The sequence below is a fragment of the Camelus ferus genome, chromosome X (genome assembly GCF_009834535.1).
Source record: "Camelus ferus isolate YT-003-E chromosome X, BCGSAC_Cfer_1.0, whole genome shotgun sequence".
In the NCBI taxonomy this organism is placed as follows: domain Eukaryota; kingdom Metazoa; phylum Chordata; class Mammalia; order Artiodactyla; family Camelidae; genus Camelus; species Camelus ferus.
The window spans coordinates 72,179,568-72,206,071 of NC_045732.1; the positions used below are offsets into that span (position 1 = coordinate 72,179,568).

General features: G+C 38.5%; 2 protein-coding genes across 2 annotated transcripts in view; one reads left to right on the forward strand and one right to left on the reverse strand.

The window, feature by feature from the left end:
* TRPC5 (transient receptor potential cation channel subfamily C member 5) overlaps nt 1–26,504 on the reverse strand; it is a 228,123-nt gene that overhangs the window by 70,487 nt on the left and 131,132 nt on the right. Inside the window, exon 3 of the mRNA XM_006193322.2 lies at nt 20,127–20,648. Coding sequence (XP_006193384.1) covers nt 20,127–20,648 — 522 coding nt within the window. The remainder of the gene's footprint in view (nt 1–20,126; nt 20,649–26,504) is intronic.
* Nucleotides 8,097–8,456, forward strand: TRPC5OS (TRPC5 opposite strand). The gene has a single exon (XM_006193324.1). The coding sequence runs from the start codon at nt 8,097–8,099 to the stop codon at nt 8,454–8,456; it is 360 nt and encodes a 119-aa protein (XP_006193386.1).

The window sequence follows — 26,504 nt, forward strand, 5'->3', positions numbered from 1 at the left end:
GGGCAGATCCTGTTGCTTTGTTCATTGTAGCCCCTCAGAGAGCTCCTGCTATGTAAAAATTATAAAATTCACCCTTTGGGGACAAGGACCTCTTGATATTTTCCTCAAGGGTGGGGAAGGCAATGAGAAGTAGTGTCTGGGGGTGTTTAAAAAAACTATGTTGAATGCATGTATCCAAATGGTACTGCAGCATAAGGAAAGGGAGCATTATAAAAAATTTTACTGTTTGTAAATAGGAAACTGATGCCTAGACTTACCAAAGGCACATTTTAATCTCTCCCACATAACTGCCCCTGTTCCCATTGGATATGAACTAATTTACCTTGCCTGATGCAGAGACACTTATCGACTATAAACATAGACCCAGAGGATTTGGATTCCTTTGCTCCTTTTCCATCCTCCTGTTAAGACACTTATTGCCAGTTTGCCAGTTACAAACATCACAAAATAGCAGGATAGGACTATCAACTGAAAGAAAAATGGGGGCTTTTGATTAGTTGTGCTGACAAAAATGTCATAAGAGTGAGAGTAATAACAATCTATGGGGTTAAAGATTCTAGTTATCAGATAGACAGCATGGCCTATGTCCCAGCTGTCTTTCTGAGCGACTTATAAGATATGAGTTCTCGCATCTTCTGTCAATTTACAACTCTATCTAGCTATAAAGATCTCTTGCTTTCCTTAACCCTGCCATGAAGTAGGCCAAGGGACCCTTCTCTGTATCTTCAGACTTCATTCCATTTCTATTAGCTGTGATTGGCTTGCCGAACCCTGGCAAGACTCTCATCACTGTCTTGTTGTCCTTCCTGGTTTTATAGGAAAGAGACCCAAAATTAGAAAAATTAAAAATAAAATAATTTTTTGAGATACAGAATACATAAGGTGAAGTGCATAAATTTTAAGGGTATAGCTGAATGCTTTTTATTTATTTATTTATTTTTGAATGCTTTTTTTTTTTTTTTATTTAAAGTGTCATTATATCAAGACAGAACATTTCCAGCATCATGGAAGGCTGCCTTACATTTCTTTTCAGTTGATAACATCCCCAACCCCCAGCTCAGAGGTAACCACTGCATTCACTTTTGTTTTACAGATTCCTTTGCCTGTTCTTAAATTTCATATAAATGGAATTATATGATATGCACTTTTATGCATCTGGTTTCTTTCAACATTCTTCTACGTGTATTTCTGTGGACATTTGTAATCTTTTATTTTATACACTGAGGAGTAGAATGACAAGGTCATTCAATAGAGGAATATTTAGTTTTAGTAGATAGTGGCCAACAGTTCCAAGGTAGTTGTACTACTTAACACTTTCAGCAACAATGTATGAGAGTTCCAGTTGCTCCATGTTCTTCTCAATGCTTGGTATTGTTAGTTTTTTCAACTTTAGCTTTTCTAGTGGGGTTTTGTGTGTCTCGTAGTAGTTTTAATTTACATTTTCCTGATGAGCAATAGTGATGAAAATCTATTTACATGCTTGTAGGTCATTTAGGAGTTCTTGTCTGTGAAGTGCCATTCAATTCTTTGTTCTATTTTAAAAAAGGGGGATTGTCTATCTTTTTCTCATTGATTTGAAGGAGATTCAAATATATGTATATACTAGATACAAATTCTTTGTTATATATAGGTATGTGAATATTTTCTCCCAGTCTGTGGTTGGCCTTTTCACCCTCCTAAGGTGTCTTTTGATAAATGGAAGTTCTTAATTTTAATGAAATCTAATTGATCAACCTTTCATAATTAATGCTTTTGTGTTGAATAAGAACTCTTTGACTACTGAATGTCATGAAGATATTCACTTACGGTTTCATCTGGAAGATTTACTTTTTTACCTTTCATATTTAGGTCTATGGTCTATTTCAAATTCTTCTTATCATTATTATTATTATTTTGGTATCTGGTATAAGGTAAGGGTCATGGTTCCATTGATTTTCTGTCCTTGTGCCAGTATCATGCTGTCATATAACTGTAGCTGTATAGCTAGCCTTGATATCTGATAAAATACGCCCTCCAATTTTAAGATGTTTTGGCTATGCTAAGCCCTTTATATATCGTTATGTATTTTAGAATCACTTTGTCAAGTGCCGTTTGGGGATGGTTTTGAGCTTATTAACTCATTAGCCTTCCAATGCCCTCTCAACTTCAAAGTAAAGTAAAGTTTTGAAGGAGAGACCAGTAGTGTATTTACGGCAGTCTCTCTTCCTCCCGTGAGTTTGTCTGCAAAGTATCGCGAGACTTCGGAGATTGCGCACAGCCTTTCCCGCTCAGGCGTCAGCCTGGCCTCGTTTAACTTCAGGTGAGGAAAGCTTGCCCTGCGTTTGAGGCTTCTCAAATTTCTGACCCATTATGCTAGCCTCAAACTTTATGTGAATTTCTCATTTTCCCCAATAGCGTCCCTCTGACGTGGGGCCAAACCTAATCTTCAACTTGGGTCCAGAGTTGGCAAAAGTCTCAGTGAAGAAGGCCCGTGGTTATCAGCTGACTTAGGAAGGACTCGCTGTCGCTCTCTGAAATTTTAGTTCATCTTGTCCTTGTTTCCACAGATTGTGGCTATCTTTAAACCCATCAATTTTGTAGTTTATTATTATTATTTTTTGGTTATTGTTTTTTAGTTGTGACGCGAGCCTTTACATCCCATTTGAAAGCGGAAGTCCGGAAGACGTTTAGTAGGCATAACGGCCCTCTCGTCGTCCATCTTGGCTCTTTCACAGGTGAGGAGTTTATGAGTGGGCCAATTCAGTAGGTCAGTGGGAGGGCTGGTAAAACGGACATAACATTCCTGTCACAGATAATGGCGTTTCTTGAGGGGACCGGCCTGGCTCGCCCCATCCCTCTGCCTTGGGAGTCACAGTCAACTTGGAATTCTGTCAGTTTCCAGGGATGAGTAGTGAAATTAATGTCATCCCCAGCCCCCAAAGCTATCCGTCAGATGAGATGATGGGAATTCTCAGTTCTATTCCTGCTTATGATGAAATGTCAGCTCTGGCCTGAATAAGGCAAATTTTGCCCCTGTGGGCACCTGAATTTGTGCCCTCTAGCATAGGACTTGAGGAATCAACTGGGCTGACTTCCAATTGCGTATCTTTACTTACCATGTGACTGTGGACAGATTACTTAATTTCTCTATTCCTCAGTTTTTCCATCTGTAACTTCCCTGGCTTATCAAGAGGATTAAATGTACTAATATTAAAAAAGTACTAAAACTATAGTAGGTCTTCCATAAATGTGAGTGTTTATTGGAAGATTTACAAGCATGTCGTCCAATCTGATATATAGCTTTTGAGACTGGGGATTACACTTGGTTACTTTTTGGGGGGGGGGAGTAAAATTTACATATAGTGAGATGCACACACATTAAGCTCATTGAATGAGTTTTGACAAATGCATAATCTCGTGTAACCCCAAACTCTATCTAAAACATGATTATTATCATCAGAATGTTCTCTTAGCCTCTTCCAGTCAGTTCCCACTCCCCTAGATGCAACTGCTATTTTGATATTTCCACCATAGATCATTTTTCTAGAATTGCGTATGAATGGAATTATACAACAGGCATTCTTTTGTGTCTGGCTTCTTTCATTAAGTATGTTTCTGATCTCCATCTATGTTGTTGTCTCTATCAGTAGTGGCTTTATTTTTATTGCTGATTAGTATCACGGTGTATGAATATACTACAGTTTATCCATTCTCTTTTTGATTGACACAAGGGCTGTTTACACTTTTTTTTTGACCATTATGAGTAAAGCTGTTATAACCATTTGTGTAGAAGTCTTTTGGTTAACTTTCATTTCTCTTGTCTAAACACTTCAGAGTGGAATTGCTGGGGCTAGATAGGTGCTTACCTAGTTTTATAAGAAACTGCCAGACGTTTTTAAAGAGGTTGTATTACTTTACGCTCCCACCAGCAGTGTGTGAGAATTCTGGTTGCTCTACATCTTTGCCAATAGTTAGTGTTGTCACTCTTTAATTTTAGCCAGTCTAGTGACTGTGTTGTGGTATCTCATTGTGATGTTACTTTGCATTTCTCTGATGACTAATAATATTGAATATGTTTTATGTACTTATTAGCTATTTATTTTTCTTTGTGGAATGTTTGTTCAACTCTTTCGCCTATTTTAAATTGGTTTATCTTTTTATTATTGAGTTGTAGGAGCTTTTTATGTATGCTGGTTCCAGGTTCTTTGTCAGATATATTTTGTGAGTATTTTCTCTCAGTGCATTGCCCGCTCATTTTATTAACCATGTGTTTTGATGAATTGGTTTAACTTTGTACCCACTGCTATCCATGCATGTTTGAAACTTGATAATATTTACTGAGTTAAAAGTTGTTCCTTTCTCCCTTCTTCCCTTCCTTCCTTTCTTTAACAATACTTACTGGTTACTTACTATGTGATAGCTTCTCTTCTATACCTTGGGGATACAGCAGAAAACAAAACAGACAAGCTTCCTAATCTCATGGCACTTACATTTTAGTCTATGTGTATATGAGGTGGTATGGGAGACAGAAAGATAAATGAATAAACAAGAAAATACGAGGTGATTAAAGGTGCTAAAATGCAAAAAATGTGCTGTATACATAATGAGAAAGGGATGATTGGGAGGCTTTTTCAGGTTGAAGGATCAGAAAGTTGAGATGTTTAAGCTGCCACAGAATGGCAAGAAGCCATTTTTGGAGGGGAGTAGGGAAGGGATTCCAGGCAGGAGGAAGAGCTAGTTAAAAAAAAAAAAAAAAAAGGTCCTTAAGGTGAGATGGGGCTAGGTGCAGACTATCCAAAATGTACCTTTAAGCAAACACCTTAGGATCAGGAGTTGGTTGCTTGGAAATGATCATAACTGGAATAAATTCTTACTCTTTCCTAGCACTACAGTACTTAGGAATTTCTCAACACCCTCCCAGCTCTCCCCATGCCCCCAGCTCCTAGGTTCCAAGATGCTTTGAAGATAGCAAATTGTGGGTTAGTTAACATGGTGGTCAGTGGCATTAAGGCTAGGTCAGGGATTTTTTTTCCCCATCAAAGGTGACCAAGTGATAGAAAAAATAAATCAAGGACTGCATAAATAATAGGTAATGACATTAGTCTTTACAAGGTAGCAACGTATGAAATGTTCTACCTCTCTGCTTTTTGCCTTTAGATTGTGTAATGTAAAACTTTATAAATACAATGTCAATTTGATAAATGAACTCTAATTTAGTCCTACATTTTGCCCAGTTTAGGGAGAGATGGAATGAAAGATGATGGGAAGCGGTAGTGGGAGGTAGAGATACAGAGAGAATGAAATAGAATGAAAACTCGGAGGTGAATGAATGGAGGTGTATCGACCAAGAGGATTAACAAAAGAATCCAAGAGGGAGGTAGAAAAGCTGAGAAAACAAACTGGGTGAAAGGGGAGCCAGAAGTTGAATAGGTTTTGTGTATGTTTCTATCACCCTCTTGTGCCCTTGGGCTATGGGCATCATAGTAGGTTATTGCTTCCTTTGAAAAATGTGATGGTGCTCTCTAGTACTATTCTTTTTATTGAAGTATAGTCAGTTGAAGTGTGTCAATTTCTGGTGCACAGCATAATTCTAGTACTATTTAATACATACCTTCTGGGTCTTTCTGCTGATGGGCTATTCATGCTCTAAATTAATGCCAAATTCCTTTCATGATTTTTTCCCCATTATTTCCTTCTACCAGTCTGCTTTTTCTCTAATCCAAAAGCAGAGATCTGATATATATATAGAGAGAGTAGATAAACAACAAGTTCATACTGTATAGTGCAGGGAACTATATTCGATATCTTGAGGTAACTTATGGTGAAAAAGAATATGAAAATGAATATATGTTCATGTGTGACTGAAGCATTGTGCTGTATACCAGAAATTGACACAACATTGTAAACGGACTATGCTTCAATAAAAAATAGAGAAATTTAATATGTATATATGCCTAAGAGAACACAATACACAAAAGCAGAGATCCTCTGAGTTAATAAAATAAACTGCATGCGTCTAGTACCCATTCTCCCATGTTTCAGGTGGAAAGTTGCATCCAACCAAAATCATGTCTACTGGTTATTATGTTTCTGACCCTTATCATCAGGGTAAACCCCATGTCTCCTGTTAGGATTTTGGACAAAAAATGTGTGGTTCTGACAGGACATGCTAAGTGAAGATAGCATATAACTGAGTGGGTCAAACCATACCCTGTGGAAACCAGCAAGCTCCATGTGAAAATCACAGACCAGCTTGCTGATGATTTGCTGTGCTCCAATAAAGGTTTAAGGAGTACAGTTAGCTGGGGTAAAGCCTGTGCCTTGCTGGGCCCCACTCTGGTCAGAACTGCTCGAAACAGGGCAGTGATAGATTTGGCAGTATCCTGAAGGTGAGATGGATGCCTGCTTCCTAATACTCTCCACTAGGAAAAAAACTTGACTAAGGCTGGGGAAAGGAAACCAGCCTGGCTTTACAGGCTGGTAGCTAGAAATTTAATATGTATATATGCCTAAGAAAACAACTGGCCAAAAGTATATAGCTATGTTGATCGGTCATAGACTGGAGATAGAGTCTCTAATAAATGGAAAACTACAGACTAGGCTATTGCAGGAAAAACAATTCTGGTGAAGGGAGATATGAAAAGAAATCAATGAAATGAATTTAGCAACTCATGTAGGACATGTACCGGCTCGTCACAAATGAAAGACAGTATAATCTATTTAGAATAAAAGAGGGGACAATCTGACCCCCCCAGACTAATGCAGACTCTGTAGTCTTGGGAACTCCAAGCCTCAGCTCAGCTCCCTTGTCAGTTTAATTTAAGGTTGCAGAATGGGCATGTGAAATCTCAGACCATGTGCACATGAATACTCTAGGTTAGCAGAGGAGAAAGAGTGAAAAAAAAAATCTATGAATCAAATAAGTAAGCAATATATGTCAAATTACTAAAAACTTGCATCCTAAACAAACTCATTTTTAAGGAAAGTGACGGATGGTAAACTAGACAAATGTGATAGGTAGATTATATTGGGCCATTCTCTAGATTTTTAAGGTCATTTTTTTTCTTTTTCTTTTTAGGGGGGAGGTAATTAGGTTTATTTATTTATTTTTGATGAAGGACTGAACCCAGGACCTTGTGAATGCTAAGCAGGCACTCTTAACACTGAGCTATACTCTCCCCCCCATTCTCTAGATTTTTAAACAAAGAATATTACTTGAAAGAAGTATAAGATTAGGAAGAGGGTTTACAGAGCATACCAGACATGCAGATGAGAACAGTATGACCATGGCTTTGGATAAAATTGGGAGAACTAGCTGCTAGATATGGAATATTGGCAGTACTAGGAGATGACTGAAGAACTAATTTTATAACAGAAGTTATACAAAATTTGGAAACAGAATGAGAGACTTTTATTTACCATAATCCCCAGACTGCAGTGGCAATTGGAACCTTTAGTACTGAATTGTTAAAAACACAGAATTCAGCATCACCAGATATAAATGGCAATGAGGCAAAGGTACTAGTAAAGACAGAATGAATTGAAAGACTCTGAGTGAATGTATCTTCCTCAATAGAGATACTCAAGAAAGATAGACATTGCCTCTGCTCACTTTGTTCTCAAATCCTATAAGAAGAGGTAAAGACTATGAGAAGTGTAAAGAAGAGTATGAGTAGTAGATCCTCATAAAACCACCAAGAAAGGAGGAGCAATAGTTAGGGGTGCTCTTTCAACCTTGTCCTATAGCCAGAACCTGTAGGATGCATAAAGGCTCAAGGATACTAACTTTATATTTCTCTTTTCCATTATTAGATCTGCTTTGCTGTTTTCTCTTGGCTGTGACAATCTGTCTGATGGTCATTATAATAGCAATCACTACCAATACAAACAGGAATACCATATATACATTTTGTGGGAGGTTCACCAACTTTATCAGAAAGCACTAGAGGACCACTGGCCTCATTCTGTACTTGATCATCATCATCATATCAACAGCCTCATTTTTCAACCAAACCAACCATAGAACCTTTGCCAGCCCCATAAGATCCATTGTCACCCAGAGTCCATTTACTGTAGCTTTTTAGTAATATTTTATCTACTGAGGAGAGCATAGAGGCATGGAATCTGTGTCGATCCCTGACATTGTTGGTGGACTTGTTAATTGTGTAGCCCAGTTAGTAAGAATAGCTGAAGAGATTTTACAGTTTATTTCACAAGAACAAATGCCTTGTGTAGAGCAAAATGATAGAGCAGAACCGATAGAAACAGATGCATCTCCTTCTGAGGAAGCTTCACTACCAGACCTCGCTGCTTTCTCAGACTTAGAATCAATACTTACACCAAGAGAAGATGAAGACTTAATCTTTGATGTAGATCAAGCCATGTTAAACATAGATGAAGATCAGGCCATGTTAGATGTAGATGAATTATATGAAGGAGTACTCTCTGGTATAAACAATGACTTAAGAAATGGATAAGACCTAATTTGTCCCCACCAGCATGTGAGATCTGATAATTTCTGTTTCAAATAAAGTCTGGTTTTCCTGAATACTAGCCATAAGAGTTTTTCTCCTAGTTCTGCACAGTTTCATTATTAATCTCTTATCGAACAAGTAAGATTTGATTTATTTCCACCAGATGCTGGTCTCTTTTCTTCTTTGTATTTATTTCAAAATCTCTGACTTTAGCAATATGGTTCTTTACCTGTACTTGTTCTCCTGCTGGGATTTCTGATAACAGGCACGAACAATAGCAAAGAAAAGAAACTCCTTACATAACAATGGAATGAAGACCTAATGAACTCTATCACGTCTTGGGGCCCAATTTTACCATTCTACAATGAGTGGACACTAGAAGGGGACTATCCCCCAGGATGGCATTATAGTGAATATGTTCACATTAATAAGACAATATTGGGGCAATTTTACTTGAAAAGTTATAACTAATTACTTGTCCTTTTGGACAGAACGTGTCAGCCAAAGGATGCTATAGCAGACTAGAGGAAATAATTCTGAAAAACCAACATCTACCAGATAGTAAAACTGCAAAAAGGAAGGCTTACAGATAACTCTTGCTAGGGAGAAACCTTTGAAAAAGCTGAGGCCAATGCAGGATTGTTCCCTCAAATGCTGACCCACATCACAACTACTCTACAATATTGTTCCCCAAATAGAAATGGCAAGTTACAGCAAATAACAAGAGAAAAGCACTAGTACTAGAAGGACTAGAGAAAGCCCTAACAAAAATGATTCACCTTTGGAAAGTCAAACACTTATGGCACAGGCTTAGAGATGATAGTCCACAGTAGAAGTGGATAAAGTACACCCTCTTGGGTATAACTACATTTCTGAAGAATAACTGATAGGCTTATGATAAGAGAACCTGCTGCAACCTTGATATAGAAATCTTAACTACGGAGAACTAGGAGCAATGATGAATTTAGACAAAATGTGGACTGGTACAGCCACAGTAATTTACAAATACCAGAGGGGGAGAATGTAATAGTTGGAGGACCCTCATATCAAAACAGAGAGGGACTAAGTACACATTCAGGAAATTCACTGATCATTCTAATTGCATGCCATACAGTACCCTCACTTCCATTTGGAAGAAGAGCTACCCTTCAGATAAGCCCATGGACACTGGGGTCCTCCTTCTTAGAGAATGGCCTTTGCATCTCACAACATGGGCAACAACTAGCTAAAGACGTAAAGTGTACCATTAGACAAAATGGTGTATGAAAATTGTGAAGAAATGACAGGTAGAAGTCAATCCACACTGGTGAAAACCAGACTACCAACTCACGTAATCCTAAAGCATATTATAGTCAAAGGGATTAAAAAGACATTTAATACAGATGGTTCTAGAGCTAACCAACATTACAGATGTTGCATCTAATACTAAGTGAGGTCTGCATACACAGATAATTAACTACCTTTAAAGGTAAATGAGGGGTGAGGGTATAGCTCAGTGGTAGAGCACATGCTTAGCATGCACGAGGTCCTGGGTTCAATCCCCAGTGCCTCCATTAACAAAAAGCAAACCAAACCAAAAACAAAACAAAAAAACCTAAAAAAAAACAAACAATTGAACAAAGGTAAATAGGGGAAATTATAGACTATATAACTAGGTCTTAATTTGGATGAGCTGTAGCAGGAGGAACATAAGTCAGTTTAGCCACTGAATTTCAGGATAAGTTTATTTAACAAATTTAAGAAAGAGACTGCTGTATCAAGAAAAGCTACCACAGACTCTCTTTAAAAATTTTTTAAATTGAAATATAGTTGCTGTACAATGTTACATAAGTTACAGGTGTACAATATAGTGATTCTCAACTTTTAAAGATTATACTTGATTTATAGCTATTATAAAAAATTGGCTATATTCCCTGTGTTCTACAGTATATCCCTGACATTTTATACCTAATAGTTTGTACTTCTTACTCCCCTATCCCTATTGCCCCTCCCCTCTTCCTTCTCTCCACTGATAGCCACTTGTTTGTTCTCTGTATCTGTGAGTCTGTTTCTGTTGTTATATTCACTAGTTTGTTATATTTTTTAGGGACTCTTTTGAAAATAAGAATTATGGAGCTACTCTAACATATTAGTATGAGAAAGTTTCACAATAGAATTTTATGTGGAAAGATTGATAGGTTAGATAAGGATCCAGGAGACTTACAGGGGTAAACAAAGACACAAAGAGAAATAAAAGTTATATTACAAGTAACTACTGTGGCTACCAGATATAAGCCATACCAGACAGCAGATTGAGGGACTTTGCTGCTGCAGTAACTGGACAAACTGAGACTTACTTGCCCAGGATAGGTGACTCTAGATATGTACTATGTCCAAAGTTATAAATATTAGGTGTAGTGCAAAGGAACTATGCTAAATTAACCTAAATAGAGGAGTGGGAAAGCAGGAAGTAACCATTTATCCCTCCATTCCAATAGGAGCAGTTTTATAAGGAAGACTAGTGATTAGAGTTAAATAAGGAAATCTATACATGTAGTAACCAAGAAGAACAACAGAGGAACTGGATAAAAGTAAAAAGAATCTATACTTTAATTAAAGGCTTAGAAACAGTCAGGGAAGATACACACTCTCCACTAGAAATTTGGGCTTTAGGAAATTGGGCTATAATTTTGTGTCAAAATAAAACTCAAAGCATAAATACATGGGCAAGATCAGGAAACATATCCAAGGAGAGACCATCAATCTGCTGTGAATTCTATTTGGTGAGCAATTTAACTGTAAATGGACAGATCTGGTGCTTCTTAAATATGATAGATGCTGAAGGGTAGCTATTCTTCCAAGTAGAATTCTGGAATATGGACTTTATAACAATTCCACAACGGATTAATGTGAGCTTGTTAAAACTGTTAGTAGTAATGAGAGAACATAGTCAACCACACTTACTCAAGCAAATCATGAAAATACATCAAGAGAAATCTGTGAGACGAGTCCAGACATTGAAACAAGATAAAACTTGAACCAGCCTATAAAACAACTAATGGTCATCATGGTCGCTAGGTGTCAAACAGGAAGATGCTGCAATGTCATAATATGTAGACAGTCTAGCCTCTTGGCTAGATGAGTCACCTGGAAAGATTGTACTATAATTGCACCTCAGAATTATTGCAATTTTTGCTTTGTGTGATTATATGTGATTATGAATTGTTAAGATGTAACCCTGCCCCAAGCAATGGATTGTTGTGTTAAGTATGTTTGCTCTATGGAAAAGAATTAGAAATAAAGTTAATAGTGATAAGCAGTAAGTGTAGGAAGTAAGAAAATACTTAGGGAAAACAGTATGGAAATTCCTCAAAAAACTAAAAATAGAATTACCATATAATCCAGCAATCCCACTTCTGGGTATATAAATGGAGGGAACTCTAATTCCAAAAGATACATGCACCCCAATGTTCGTAGCAGCACTATATACAATAGCCAAGACATGGAAACAACCTAAATGCCCATTGACAGATGACTAGATAAAGAAGTTGTGGTATATTTGCACAATGGAATACTACTCAGCCATAAAAAGAATAATGCCATTTGCAGCAACATGGATGGCCCTAGAGATTGTCATTCTAAGTGAAGTAAGCCAGAAAGAGAAAGAAAAATACCATATGATATCACTCATATGTGGAATCTGAAAAGAAAAAAAAAAGGACACTATGTGGAATCTAAAAAGAAAAAAAAAAGGACACTATGAACTCATCTACAAAACAGAAGTAGACTTGGAGGTACAGTAAACAGTCTTATGGTTACTGGGGAAAGAGGGTGGGAAGGGATAAATTTGGGAGTTTGAGATTTACAAATGTTAGCCACTATATATAAAAATAGATTTTAAAAAAGTTTCTTCTGTATAGCACAGAGAACTATGTTCAGTATCTTGTAATAACCTTTAATGAAAAAATATGAAAACAAATATATGTATGTATATGCATGGCTGGGACATTGTGCTATACACCAGAAATTGACATGTTGTAACTGACTGTACTTCAGTAAAGAAAGAAAGAAAGAAAGAAAATACTTAGGAATAAGAGCTAGTAGGGAAGGTATTATCAGGAGAAAGAAGAAAAATAACAAGTTGTCAACAGTTACAGAGCTGTTTATGGTGGAAAGCCATGGTAGAGAGTTAGTTTCTAAGCACATTTATGAACCAAGCCCTGTTTTTGTCATATGAAAATTAGCCAACCGCAAGTTGTTAATATTGGTAGAAATACTTGGCTGGCAGTTGACACAGGTCACGCACTTAAAAGCCCAGTTAGAGGGAGATGGATGAACTAACCTGGCAGTCCACTGATTGGTTACCTCTGATTGGAATCTTGCGTCTCTCCTTTAGACTTTTATCTGAACTAGCCCTTTTCTGGATCTTCTTGAGAACAACACCAAAGCCAATTCTTGTATGGCATGGAGGGATCGAGAGGGGGATAGGCTCACCATTCCGAGACAGACTTAAAGGTGCGGAAACCAAGGGTGATAGGCTGGTAGATTGTAATGAATTAGGAAGCAACTAATTCTTCATCCCTGTGTGCTTTGGCTGTAAGTGTGTGGGAAGTTGTGACTGCATAGTTGCATTCTTATGTGTGACGATTGCTGCCAGTTATTAGATTATAATTGAATGTAGTCCTTATTAGCTATTGGTCCACACTATTTTATTATGTGTTTTAACAGATTTTAACTAATAAAATTTCATTCACAAATCAAAGAACTTATGGTCATCTTAAATTAGCTGATGGTGAATTTGGAGGCTACCAAGCCAGCATAAAAGAACTCTGCTCAGCAGAAGGTGGAGTATACTCAAGAGAAAATATTGTACCAGGAGTCTGAAGTTCTTCTGTCATTGTCAGATAGATAGTCCTGAACAAATCTCTGGGATATAGTCCTTCATTGTTCGTGAAATGAGTTATAATAACTTTTCTGCCTACCTTCAGTGGTAAAAAGGAACAAACAAAGTGATTTAGTTTTCAAAGCCTTGGGTTGATATATCTGACAATGGGAAATAATATATGAAATCAGGATGTTTTAGGGACATCTGAAAAATGTCTATATGAAATTCCTGAAAGTCTATGTGACATATAAAGATTATCCAATAGTTTTACACCTATTTTCTAAGAGATCAGAGATGCTTCATTTCACTCCATGTCAAACTTACACTTGGAGTCAGTTTTTGTTTCATTTTTTTGAGCTATTTTTCCCACCAAGTTAAATTCTTTTTCGGAGTCTACTCAGTTTTATTAGGAATAGTAATGAAGAAAAAACAATGATGAGAAAGCAGCCTTTTAGGAAATAGTGGATTATTTTCTATTTAAGGCTAAGGTTTTGTTCCTCAGGGGTTTATGTAACTATGAACATTATTAACCCACTATTATACAACTAGATATATTTTTACATCAAAGCTGACTATTGTGTTCTTGTATTAACAGCCATATCTTAATAGACTAGAGGTATTTAGCCATTTCCTCTAGGGCATACTTCTTATTTTTTAAGAATCCTATCCCTCCAGGCAACATTTAAAATGTGTTTTTCTTCTGACTATATAACCCTTAGCTCACCAACCAACCAAAATCAACCCCAAGAAAAAAAACCCTCTAGTTCCTGAAGTTATTTGGAAGTTATTTGTATTGACAGATACAACTATCCATCAGTCCCAAATGTCACATCTCTTCAGGGTAATAAAGAATCTTTGAAAATGATCTCCATTTATACCTCTGAAGAATGAAACTGCATTTTAGCAAGGTAAGGAAAACTACTGAACTCTTTACCCCTTGTCACAATTTCATCTTAAAAGACCCTAGTACAATGCTGAAAGCATCTTGAGGTTTTTTTTAGTTCAATGCAAGTATTCTTGTCAAGTAGACATGAGAGCCCCAGTTAGGAAATACAACTTCAGTGTTTCAGATTCCTTTGATTAAAGATGCCATTAACAAAATCTGTACTTGAAAACACATAGATACACATGCCTCTAGATTATAACAAATTCTGACAATATTGATCGCTTTTAAATAGTTTTATTCTAACTTAAACTTGGGGAAACACTGGCCTTTCTTGAAACCATTATCTTCTAAATTTTTAACGTTAGCAACTCTCTAACTTCCAGTTTGGGAAAATCAGCTGTGTTACAGCTCATTTTATAGGGAAAAGAACTGTCTGGTTTTTTTGGCGGGGGGAGGGGAATAAAGCTTTTTAGCTCAAGGTTTAAGAGACACGGAGACATTGTCTGTTTGAAACTTTTGATGTGAGCAGGCTTATCTTTGGGTACTCTTCCCTGATGCAGGAGTCTCTGATGCTCCTCCCTTACAACACCGCCACCTATTGAGGAAATTTCCATTTGTACTGGATATGTCTGCCCAGTTGGAATCACAGCATGCTTTAAAAGAAGACTGAACAGGGTGTCAGCAGGGATGACACTAGAAAGTGAAGTGGTGTACCTGCTTTTTCCTGTTCTGAGTATAGACACTGAGAAGTAACCTTCCTATTTTTGAAGATAGAACCACATGGTACAACTGGAATTAAGCATGGAATCAAGTATGAAAAAGAAGACAGAGTTTCTCTTTTATCTCAGTTGTTCCATCCCTATCTAGAGATTGTTTTTCCTTTGAATAATTCTGGGCCTGGGAGATAATTCTTGTCTAGCCTTCTTCAGGACCTGAAGGTCATCTAGAAAAGCTGACCTTTTAAAAGATGTCTCCAATTTGTTTAGGGACTTGCAACATGCAACCTTCAAACTGAATGTTTTCCACCAGACACTGGAGTGTGATTGACTTAAGATCTTAATATATTTTTCATCTTGATGAGTAAGCACACATAAACTATAGGTTTCCAAGGAATTTGAGGAATTTTATCTAACATAGAAAACCTGAGTTCACTTGCTATAAGTATAATAGAATGATAAAGTTAGCTTTCATTTGTTTATTTGTATCCAAAGAAAAGATTGGTTTGCCTAATTCCATCACATCCTACATCAGGAGAGTTTGTATGATGAAAATTAGAGATCAAATGTATTGTATAATGTGATAAATTATCAAGATAGTGACTTTTTTATCCTTGTGGCCTTAAGCGCTGTGTGTATGTTTCACTTTTTAAATGACTAGATTGCAGATATTTATTGAACAAACTTATCAGTCTGCTTCCTCAGATCAGGAGCTTCTGAGAATGAAGTGCTCAAAGATACCTGAATTATTAGAACCTCAGTAGCTCACAGGACTGTGTTTCTTATCCAAACACACTAAACTTGATTAAATTTATTCCTAGGTATTTTATTACTTTGGGTGCTATTTTAAAGGGGATTGTTTCTTTACTTTCTTTTCCTATTGATTCATCTTTAGTGTAAAGAAATGCAACTGATTTTTGTACGTTAATCTTATAACCTGCTACCTTGCTGAATTCCTCGATTAGTTCTAGTAGTTTTTGTGTGGACCTTTTAGGGTTTTCTATATATAGTATCATGTCATCTGCATATAGTGACACTTTTACCTCTTCTTTTCCAATTTGGCTCCCTTTTATTTCTCTCTCTTGCCTGATTGCTGTGGCTAGGACTTCCAAGACTGTGTTGAATAGGAGAGATGATAGTGGGCAGCCTTGTCTTGTCCCAGATTTTAGTGGGAAGCTTTTGAGTTTTTCACCATTGAGTACTATGCTCATTGTAGGTTTGTCATATACAGCTTTTATTATGTTGAGATATGTTCCCTCTATGACCACTTTGGTGAGAGTTTTTATCATAAACGGGTGTTGAATTTTATCAAATGCTTTTTCTGCATCTATTGAGATGATCATGTGGTTTTTGTCCTTTCTCTTGTTGATGTGATGTATTACATTGGTTTGTGTATGTTGAACCACCCTTGTGTCCCTGGGATGAACCCCACTTGATCATGATGTATAATCTTTTACATGTGCTGTTGGATTCTATTTGCTAATATTTTGGTAAGGATTTTTGCATCTATGTTTATCAGTGATATTGGTCTGTAATTCTCTTTTTTTGGTAGTGTCTTTGCCTGGTTTTGGTATCAGAGTGATAGTGTCTTATAGGATGAGTTTGGGAGTATGACAAAAACACCCCCAAAATAAGGATGATTTGTTTGAGGTGAGAGTGTTTGGTCTTAAAATAGACATGTGAATTTGAGTAGAGAGCAATTAGAGACTATAATCATTTGAGACTCAATGGAACCACACATTTAAAAAAACTACAATTCACAAGCTGGGAAGGATTACAGAGTTCATTAGTGGAAACAAAGCCACAATTCAGAAGAGATTTATAGATTTTGATGGGTAGAAATCATGTTTTAAATTTTGGGAGCAGTGCCTTTGGAGTGCAAACCTTAAGGTATATCTGAATTCTCAAGCCTGCCCTGCTAATTCATGCAGCTTAGTTTTAAGAGAAACTAAACTAAAATTTATCTGTGGCCATTGTTAAGATAACTTATCTTGGAAAATGTGGAGCTAAATATATAAATCCTAAAATAATTCTGAGGTCTCTGGCCATGGGACTAAACTTTGGGCCATATTTGAGTTTATGTGACTCTATGAAGGTATATTCTTTTCCATGAAATTATTGTCATTGAAGTTGAGAGTCACTCACTGTCCTTGCTGCATTTACTGCAAAACTGGAGTTGGAGTTTGAAGTGCTCTGACTGAAACAGTTCAGTCTAATAAATTCCCAAAGTTCTCATTGATTTGATTCCCAATGATAAGTGAGTGCCACCAGGCCTAAAATTGTTGATCTTTGTATAAATACAGCACTTTTTGGATTACTTTTGTATTCCGGCTGAATACTATAATTTTAATAGTCAAAAGATGCTGCTTTTCCAGTGTTATGGATTAAAAATAATGCAGTCTGCAAAATATGAAACTCTAATTGTGTGGGCTCACTATTGAAAGAAGAATTCAACACCCAAAACTTGTGCATCTTCAAAAAATGACTCCTAGTGGTCATGACTTCACAACAACATGAATGTACTTAATGGCACTGAACTGTAAATTTTAAAAATGGTGAAAATGGTAAATTTCATGTTATGTATATTTTACCACAATAAGACAAATGATCCTTTCCACTTGGATGTACACAGCAAATAGAACCTGAGAACAATTTTGGAATCTCTGATGCTTAATTGAGAGAGCAAAAAGAAATATAACCCTTTGCCACATTGAGGTTGGTAAAATGATAGTTGAGAAATATATCGTATGAATGTATAGGAACATGGAAGTATTCTGTAATAACAGTAATAAGATAAATTATGAAATAAGGGGCATGGGGACAAAGTTTCAGAAAAGTAAAAGGGCTAAAACATGAGGGAAAAATGATGAGATTAATGAGGACTGGAGGGCAGTGAATGTAGAACCCACGGGTGATTTCATGGTCATATGCTAAACAGATTCCCATGAGAGTGAGGAAGTCATCACAATGGTTTCCAAATGGAACAGTAACTAAAATTGGCAAATGAAGGTTATATGAGCAGAAGGGGTCAAGTGATAAAGTAGTTGGGAGATAATCTACCAATACAAAATTGATGAAATATTGTAGTGAAACTGTTTGAAAATAAATGCTTTGTCAATTTTCAGGGGGATGAGGGCCTAAAATTATGAAGTTTATCTACTATCTGGTGAGGTAAGGAATGCAAACTTTAGTTATATTATGCAATATATGTTCCCATTTTTTAACCTTTCTATTCCCATTAATCATTTTGTCATCTGGAAGCAATTCATATTCTAAAACTACTTGTGATTTTTTTCCTTATAGTATAACAATTTATATAAAATGAAAAACACACTGAAATTGGAATATACATCATTAATGGAAATATACACCCATATAAAAGTAAAGAAAAGTCAATTAGACCTTACAGCAGACTACTTAACACAACAGCTACTACACATCAATAGCAGGGTGGCGAGAGGGAAGCAGGTTGAGGGAGGGGATGGCTGTTGCTATATCTATTACCTACAACTTTAGTACACAGAATCAGATCATACACCATGTGTCCCCTGGGTGTAATGACGAAAATGAATAATAATAGCAGCTAATATTTATTAAATGCCTAATTTATGCTGAATCTTGTCCTATGCATGAATGTATTACTTGCTTTATTTTATTGAAACGTTATATTTCTCCAGGGAGGTAAGTCCTCCTGTTATCATCCCTATTTTTCAGAAGAGAAAAGCGATGTTGAGTAATTTCAGGCTTTATGAAATACCTTAAAGCAAGTAGTTGCAAAAACAGGATAAGGAGATTCAGGGGTGGGTCTATCCATTTACTATTTCCCCCAATACAGTCCTTTCAGTCTCCATGTTGCTCTTTTGTCATGTTTTATCCCCTTTGAGGTTGCCTCAGTACTCATTTTTTGCCTTATTTCAATGGTATGTGGTGTATGGCTCAGTGGTAGAGCACGTTCTTAGCATGCATGAGGTCCTAGGTTCAATCCCTGGTAACTCCATTTAAAAAATGGGGATAGTAAAAAAAAAAAAAAGGGCATAGTATTTTTTTTCTTGTCTGAGAGAAAGGGAGCAGGGGAGCACATATGTGATTTGCCTCAGAGCCTGGACCTGTGAAGGGATGGCACTGTTAGTTGCCCTTCAGACAGCAAGCACTGCTGGGTTCAGCCTGTTTGAATCTGACCTCAGGTAGCATTGGAAGAGAGCTAGAAATGGACATTAAAGTACTTCCTGGGCCATGCATTGTACACTAGCATATTCTCACTTATTTTCATAGTAATCCTATGAAGTGGAGGAAATTTTGTCATCTCCATTTTATGAGAAAACTAATGTCCTGAAATTTGAAGGACTTTCTTCAGGCCATCCAGCTTAAGTCCATTTCCATCCTCAGTTTTTCTGGCTCCAAAGTCCTTGCTCTTTCTACCATGCTTCCTCCTTAAAGAGCTGAAATAAGGCCTGTTAGAAAGGCTCCCCACAATTATTTGATAAGATGGCATAGAACAGCACTGGCTAAACTGTAAATATAGCTGAGCTGGACAGCAAAAGCCTCTTCTGCTGTGATCTGCTTGAACTGACCTCCCTTAAAAAGGTGAACCCTAATGGTTTGAAGTCACACCATCACAGATGTTGCTCTGGCCTTCTACAGAACCACACGCCCTGAGTGTGACTCTATTTTTTAGAGGCATATCTCAGCTTTCCTGCAGAGGGGCTGCCAATAACTTAGTTCTGTCAACAACTACCAGCGTCCAGATAGCAAGCCCCCTGTGATCACTAGCGCCATGGCCCCAGTATATCGGGTAGGGTCCTTTTTATGTGTTCTCAGAAGTGCTTCCTGAGAGACCTTAGGTTAGTTTGTAATTATATATTCACTAATGTGATCATTGGCTTACAGTTCACCTTGTAAGCTCCATGAAGGCAGGGTCATGCTTGTTTTCTGTATCCCAAACTCCTAGAACAGTGCCAAATAAGCATTTGTTGAATGAATGAGTGTTTTCCCATCATAGAATCAGATTTTTCCCTACTTATCTGGCCATCAAGAAAAAATATGCAGAGGTTGTATGTGCCTTGGTTAAATGGACCTAACTGTTTTTGAGGCCTATCTAACCATTTGTTTGGTGGAGGGCTAAGTGGGAGAAAAATGCTGACTCTTGCTCTGCCGTTCTGGACTCTGGAGGTCTTAAGCTTCCCAGAAAATAGAGGAGTTCAGCTTACCTCTTTCTGGTGGTATTTGATTGCCACCTTCAGCTTGGCCAGGTCATGATACTTCTGAGGGTCAAGCTCTTCACTGTGGTCATCTCGGTGGTTGAGAATGATCTCCAGTTCCCGGGAGCTCCGAGCCTGGTCCAGCAGGTCTTTGGCAAAGAGCTTGCACTGCTGAGAGAGCTCCTCATACTCAGCCTTGAACTCATTCTCCACCTTGCTGAGCTCCTTGAGCTCCCAGCCCAGGCGGAAGGCAGTTAGGATGGGGTCCTCACTTGATAAGGCAATGAGTGAGGGGCTTGCCAGAGCTTTATAGATGTTCAACCGGGAGCGGGAGTGGCGCAGGCTGTCTACCTCTGAACTGGACACACACTCCACACAGTTGCAGCGGATCTGGTGGGGCCGTGGGATGGTGACTCGTTTTTGGACAAGCAATTTGATGATTTCGTAGTTGTTGGTGTGGGCAGCCAGCATGATGGGAGTGATGTCTGGTGTGAACTCAGAGAACTGGGTGTCCATCATCAGAGTGGGGACCTTGGTACAAGAAAATGAAAAAACCACATGAAAGGGCAAGATTAAAGCTTGGAGAGAGAGGGAACATGGGGCCCATCAAATGTTAGTGATTCAGGAATTGAAGTCACCAATTTTTTGTCAATTCTCCTCCTTCTCATAATAGCTAGTTGGGAAATGCTTGCTGTAGGTCAGACATACAGCACTTTACATGGATTTACTCATTTAATCACCACAACAACTGTGTCAGGTAAATATTCTCTCCACATGAGGAGGCTGAGGCTCACAGAGGTTAAAGAACGTACCTAAGGTTACTCAGCTTTTAGGCACAGAGCCAAGATTCAAACACAGGCAGTATGGCTCCAGAGCTTGGCCTTACAGTGCACAACCCAGCATGCCCGGTTCTGTCTGAGGCACAATGGGTGTGGTACAGAGAAGTGAAGGACATTTTTTTCCTGACTCTCTGGAGTTTGGCTGGGTAGATCAGACTTACATAAAATTGGTAAGTAGGAGTACATAGTAGTATGTGTTCGGTTCTGAATGAGCAGTTGAGACTGCAGGAATATTTGTTTGAAAGGCTAAAGGCAACCAGTAATCTCAAAGACCATGCCACTAAATCAAGCCCTGGGAGTTGAGGAGAAGACACTCCCAAATTGTACCCTGACTTTGTATGTAGGTTGAACTTCAGGGGACCAAAAACCAAGGCTAGACAGTGTTCCTCCAACTTCCTATAGATCCCAGCAAGGTAGAGAGAATCTGTTATTGTCAGGAAAAATTACTCTGTAAATGAGGACCTCTAGGCTTGGGGGAGAAGTTGCCAGTAGAAAAAAAGACCTTTGATAAAATTGGTATGTCCATGATGTGATGCTTGGTGTAAATGGCAGCTATAGGTGAAAGGTGTGGGGTTCTTTGTGTATTCAGGAGCATATAATTCTGGGGAAATGTGCAGAACCTGATCAGTGAATTAAAAAAACTTTCAATTTTGAAATGTGTCTTTTGGGACCCAGTCTGTTCTTAGTCTAATAGGAAAACCAAGGCAGCACACTAGACCCAACATGAGAGTCTCAGTGTGATAGAATCTGGAGCTAGAGAATGAGGAGGACTGGAATAGTCAGACGAATCTTCATGGAGATGTGGAACTGGGGATTCAAAACATCGATAGGATTCCAGGAGACTGTGAAATATTGATCTTAATACATTTAAAAGAAACAGTTCCAAATACTCATTTTAACTGAGGAGACCAGAGCATGAATAATGGAGATTCTCACAGAATAGACAAATATTGTTCTAATCGATAGTGTCTTTTTATTCTTAAAAATTATTTTGGAAGCCCACAGTTGCTGGCGAACTGACAGAAGGATGAGTTACAGTTTTCATTATCTTTCCTCCTTCCCACCTTGGATGAAGGATTCCCAAACAGGGAAGTGGCCAGAAAACAGGGAATGGCAGAAAGGTGGAGGGGAAAGGGGTGGAGAAGTTTGAAAGAAATCTATTTCCTTCATGGGATGACTGCATCAGCCTCTGAGTAGTTGAGAGTTGGCTGCACATTGGTCATCAACTGCTTGGCTGGAGCAGCAAGTAAACACTGTTAAACATTTAGAGGGAGCAGCTACAAACAAGACAGCAGGAAGTGAGCTACTGGCTCATAAAGTAAATTGGACACAGGAAAGAATAATCTCAGAAATTAACATAAGCCTCCAGGCTAGGGAAGAAGTAGGTCTGAGTGGGCCTGGTAATGAACATAAACACAACAACTGGCAGAAAGCCTGCAGTTGGGAGAGATGGCAAGTGAGTGATGTCTGCCTAGGAAGAAAGGAGCTCAGATCTGGGAATCTGCTGGGAGCATCTCTTAACCTCTGTCATGACCTAGAGGCGGGAGGTAGGAGAGGGTGGAGGGAAGATGGCCTGCAGCACAGGATTCCCTGGGTTAGACTGGAGGTGCCTGCCTGCACCCTGCCATGACGCTCTTCCTGTCCATTCTCTCTTCCAAGTTCCTTGCTCTTTCTTTCTACTTTTCTTACTCTTTTTTCTTTCTTTCCCTCTATGTCAATGCTGACAGGCCTGTCCAAAGTGCACAGTGCTACTTGTGGCTGTTGTTGAGCCCCACTTGTGTCATGGGGCTGAAAGGTTGCTGTCTATGCCTAGAATATGAGATGCTTTCTGGAGCCATTTGGTTCTGTTGTCTTTGACTTGATGCTCAACAAAGAGCCTCTGAGTCTCCATTTATCTTTCTGGGTACATGACACCAGAGAGGAAATCTTCTCAAAAGAAACTGGTCTGAAGTGGCCAACCATGTTCTCCCACCCAGGCTGCCTGTGGTCCTCCAGTCAGCTTTCTCATTCACAGGTTGCCACACCCACCTGGTTCATTGCTCTCTGTATGTATATCTTCATGGGACACCCCCCCTCCATGTGGAATAGTCTCTATTTCTCTAGCAGTGAAGGTCCATTGTAAGCCCTGGCTTCTTCCATAGCTCCTCCTCTTAACTCGACCCCATCCCTTACTGCCTGCCCAGATGTTGTGGGCACTAGTTTACATCCAAGATCTCCCTCTTCTGATGCAGCCTTATGTTATTCTCTAACTACTTCACAGATGTATTTCTTTCTTCCCCAATAAGGTTGTGAGCTCTTTGAAGGCAAAGCTGTCTTAGTCTGCTCTTGTTTTCCCCATAGCATCTAGCACAGTGCTAGACACACAGCAGGCACTCAGCAAAAAGGAATTGTTTCTTATTCTCAAATTGAGAAACTGACTCTTGTTTACAAACCTAGCTCCCACAATTGGAGTCAATGTGAGCTAATGTCCTTGGGTCTTTCTTTTCCAGGTCTGGCTGAGAAAGCAGACATTCTAAGTCTCTAAGGAAAGTTAGCAGACAGGCTCTAGAGGGAATACCCCGAGGTCACCAAAACTTAGGACAGTCCCAGCTTGTCATTTCCACAATTCTGTTGCTTCAAGATGGAGACTCTGATCCAAAAACTATAGATTTCTACTCCTCTTCCCCCTCTGCTGCTTCTTCTCATCCTGCTGCTCTTCCTTTCCTAGACTGTGCGGGGACCATGGACTCTCATCAGGACAGCCACACTAAAGAGAGAGAGATTCTGTAAGAAGGGTCAGAGGTTTCTGTTAATAATCAGAACTTTATGTCAACAAAGGGGCCAAACGGACAACAGGTAACAGAAATAAAAGTGAAGTGGGGATGCATATGCATAATTTGGATGAGTGAATGGTATGAACTGGTGAACAGCTGAGCACATACCCTCTCAAAGAGGGCATCTGCTGCTCAGTTCCTTGTTATAAAACTGTTATAAGCATGAATGAGGACGCAGTGTTGTAATTTTTCAAGAGAAGTCAGAAATCTGGATTTGGGGATAGAATTTCTTAAAGTCTTAAATGTTGGCTCAGACAAGTTAAAGATAGAGTGCAGGCCAAACAAAATGTGTATATGAGGCAATTTAGGCTTGAGTGAACCAGTTTGTGACTTTTAAGCTAGCATGTAAGTTGTGAGACTAAAGAGGGAGGGGAGAGGAAGCTGGACATTTAGACGGGGGTGAGATGTTGAAAGTCCTCAGATGCCATGAGAAATAACTTAACGTGATCTATTGGTCATAGGGAGCCACTGAAGTTTTAATCAGGAGAGTGGCATGGTTGAATAAGTGTTTTACAAAGATCAGTTTGGCCATACTGTGGGGAATTGGCAGTGGTAAATGTGCTGATAAATGTTTAACAAGCAGCTTTCCATTTAAAAAAAAATCTGGATTTGTAGTGTTTGCCAATTTCTGCGGTGTAAATACTCCTACTGTGGCCAATTTCAAGCTACCAATATGATATCAGGGAACACAGAGTTGGGAAGAAAAGCACACAACCAGTTCTTACCAGCTGGTGAAAGCCCACTCCAGCACACCATTGGATAAGTTTCAGAGGGGTAAGACTAGTAAGAAGATATGAATAGTCCAGGTGAAAAGATGACAAGATCTTAAACTAGACAATGATTCTAGAGATAGAAAAGAACAGATTTAAGACATTCATTGGATGTATAAGCTAGTACTGGAGGGAGAAAAATCAAGGATGTCAGGTTTCTGTATCACAGAATGGTGGGGTCACCAACTGAGCTAGAATATAAGAGGTTTAATTACAGTTCAATTTTGGACATGTTGAGTTTGGAGTACCTATTGGGACAGTAGCAGGGAATTGTTATAACTCTAGCATGAATGTTGAAGGGAAAAGGTCAGGGCTGTAAATGTAGATGTGAGAGTCTTCAGCCTATAATAATGGTTGAAGCCAGGAAAGTGTATGGGGTCAGCCTCTGCCCACCCTGGTGCTCCCACAGCTGGGCCCATTGATCAAACCTCAAGAACTCAGCCCTGTCCAGTTTCCAGAGCAACCGAGGCTTGAGGTAGGAAGCACTCCAGTGACCAATCTCAGCCTCCTCCATTCTGAATTCCAATCACTGAGGCTCTGCATTAGGGTTCTTTCTCTTTTTGGATAGTTTCTGAATACCAGCTTCGTTCCTACCTGTGCCCTAGTTTGTAAAACAAGATTTCTTCCTAGATCCCTAGTCTTGAGTTTCTGTTCATATAATTAGCCTAATAGCCCAGGTCTAGTATATTTTCTGCATTATCCATGCCTTTGATTATCTTTGAGTTATTTTACAACTCTGCAAAGTGTAATGAAACTGTTTCTTGCCTGCCAAATTGAAATTGATTTGTGCATCTATATGCAAATTTCTTTGCATTTATTTGTAAATTTCTTTCAGTATTCCCTATGGCCTATATCAGGGCTTAGCAAACTTTTTCAGTAAAAAGCCAGATGGTAAATAAGTTAGGCTTTGTGGACCTTACAACTCTGCCACTGTAGCAAGAAAGCAGCCGAAGGCAATATGTAAATGAATGGGTGTGGATGTCCTCCATAAAATTTATTCACAAAAGCAAGTGACAAGCTCGATTTGGCTTGCAGGTCATAGTTTACAGACTTCTGGCCTCCTGGTTTCCACACTAATTAATGAGTTAAATAAAATCTTAGACATATGTCCACTTGTGTTAACTTTAAATTTGTATGAGAATCGTGATTTAACTTTTTTTATTTTTAAATTATCCTTTAACAGCCATTTTGTGTTCAGATTGAGGTCAGGTGAAAAATTGAATTTTATTCTTTTCTTATCAAGTTTTACCTTCGCTTTGAACTCCAAAATTATACTGAATGATCTTGAGCTTCCCATTAAAAATCATATTTTTTAAAAGGCAAAAAAGGGTGCAGTGTTGGGAGAGATCAGGGAAGGAAACCAACACAACAAGAAATTAGATTTGGTTCATATTATCTACAACTGTACTTTAAAGAAACCTGATGCATGAACTGACTTGATTGAATTTTTACATTTGCAATGATGTGGTCTTAGGGCAGGGCCACTAAAGAAGTTAACATCGCCTGCTTCTCCCTGGGGCTTTGCATTCAGGCCTTTATGAGTTTGCTCCTGGATCTGCCCTAGGTCTCCCTGTTGAAAAGCTAGCATTATATTCTAGGATCCTATTGGATTAATGAGCACAGGACAGAGTCACTCGCAGTACAGTGAACAGAGTGAGCTAAAGTCAGCTTCTTCGTATGTTCAGCTAAATTCCATTGCCAGAGGACACAACAGAGGAACAGATGATACTCCACTTTCCCCACTCCCAAGACTGGCTAGAGCTTTTTCAAGGTTATTGTTCTCAAGAGGCCTAAATGATACATTCATTTCCATTAACCTCATCACTGGACCCAATCTGCTAATTGGAATTTTTCTGAATCTTATTGTTACCAGCTTTAGGCAGGCGCCCTTGCTGGAGTTTATCACAGGCTTCTGAAATTAAACCCCCCATTTGTAATTAATGGGCAGACCTTTATCAGGAGCCA